General features: G+C 51.4%; 1 protein-coding gene across 1 annotated transcript; it reads left to right on the top strand.

Moving 5' to 3' along the window:
- Nucleotides 1-623: 623 nt before the first annotated feature.
- CABS01_17165 (uncharacterized protein) lies at nt 624-951 on the top strand (the record flags this gene model as incomplete). The annotated part of the gene is made up of 2 exons (XM_060550492.1): nt 624-740; nt 793-951. The coding sequence occupies 2 exons, from the start codon at nt 624-626 to the stop codon at nt 949-951; spliced, it is 276 nt and encodes a 91-aa protein (XP_060395492.1).
- Nucleotides 952-1,211: the final 260 nt, after the last annotated feature.

The following is a 1,211-nucleotide window of genomic DNA, read 5'->3' as shown; positions in this document are numbered from 1 at the left end:
TACTGCATCAACGACGTGCGATATCTGCCCCACTTGAGGGAGGCATTGTGGCCGCAGCTTGATGATGTCTGGCGGCAGAAAGTGGGGGAGGAGACAAAGAAACGTATCTTGGAATCGCAGAGCCCATTTTACGAGCCGCAGTCGGAGACTAAAAAGTTTGGGCCATGGGGTAGAGCTTGAGTCTATCAGGAACTAATGTACTTCTTTCGACGAATGCTGTCGGAATTGCCAACCATGCCGTCGTTCCGGAACGAGCTATGGAACGGGCCGCGGCCGCTACTTGTCATTAGCTCCCGTAACCCCTATTGTGTGGGACGGGACTTCACCTCGCCGCTGTCCTATAAGCCAGTGCAGTCTTGTTGGTTGGCCTGCATATATACGCCCGTAAAACAAGTCCACCGCCAGACTAATGTGCTCTGTATACTGCATTCTCGCCGCCTATCATATTCATTCTGAGTTGGTTACCCCGCGCCGCTCTTGCAATGCTTTAAATAAGCCGTCCCCTGACTGTGGGCGAAAGCCTTCAGTGAGACGCTCACCTTCAGACATCATCATTTGCGCAATCGCTCGAAAGACGGAAACGGACTCTTGTCCCAAAAAGCACATTTTCTTCCTACCTCAAGATGGCGAAGAAAACCCCTTGCAATCGCAGTACCGGAAAGAAGACTTCTTTTACGTTCCCGCTGCTTCACCCAAAAGTCGCCAATGACGTTATCGACCATATTACCACCGTCGTCTGGGTCAGCAGAAAGACCAAACGAGAGCCCAACAACACTGACTTCGCCTCGGTAGTGGGAAAGTTCACTTGCGACAACGGCGCCTGTTCCAACAAAACTTGGACAAGCGGAAACGTGGCTTTGCAGATTCAAGGATATCCAGGAGGCGGCTATAATGCAGTCGTTTACAATCAGCGATGCAGAGTGTGCAATCGACTGGGGATTTTCTCCCTGAATGAGGTCACATACGTCGATCGAATCGCATATCGGTTGAAGAAGTGGGCGGGCGTGGCAATGGAGCGGCGTGTGTACGAAAAAAAGGCTACTCCTCCCCACAAGAAAGAGCTTTGTGAGGGCTGCAAGAAAGGCTGTTGTAGAGCAGGCCTTGGTAATCTGAACGTACTGAGTTGAGACATTTCAAAGGTGATTTCGGACTGGGGAGGTCTCCGAGTAGAGAGCGTTGCAGCTTAGCCTTGTAATACTGACGGCGTATCC

This window comes from Colletotrichum abscissum (assembly GCF_030869225.1).
Source record: "Colletotrichum abscissum strain IMI 504890 chromosome Unknown Scaffold_403.1, whole genome shotgun sequence".
In the NCBI taxonomy this organism is placed as follows: domain Eukaryota; kingdom Fungi; phylum Ascomycota; class Sordariomycetes; order Glomerellales; family Glomerellaceae; genus Colletotrichum; species Colletotrichum abscissum.
The sequence above is the reverse complement of the archived record's forward strand: the minus strand, read 5'-3'. Positions and strand labels throughout refer to the sequence as shown.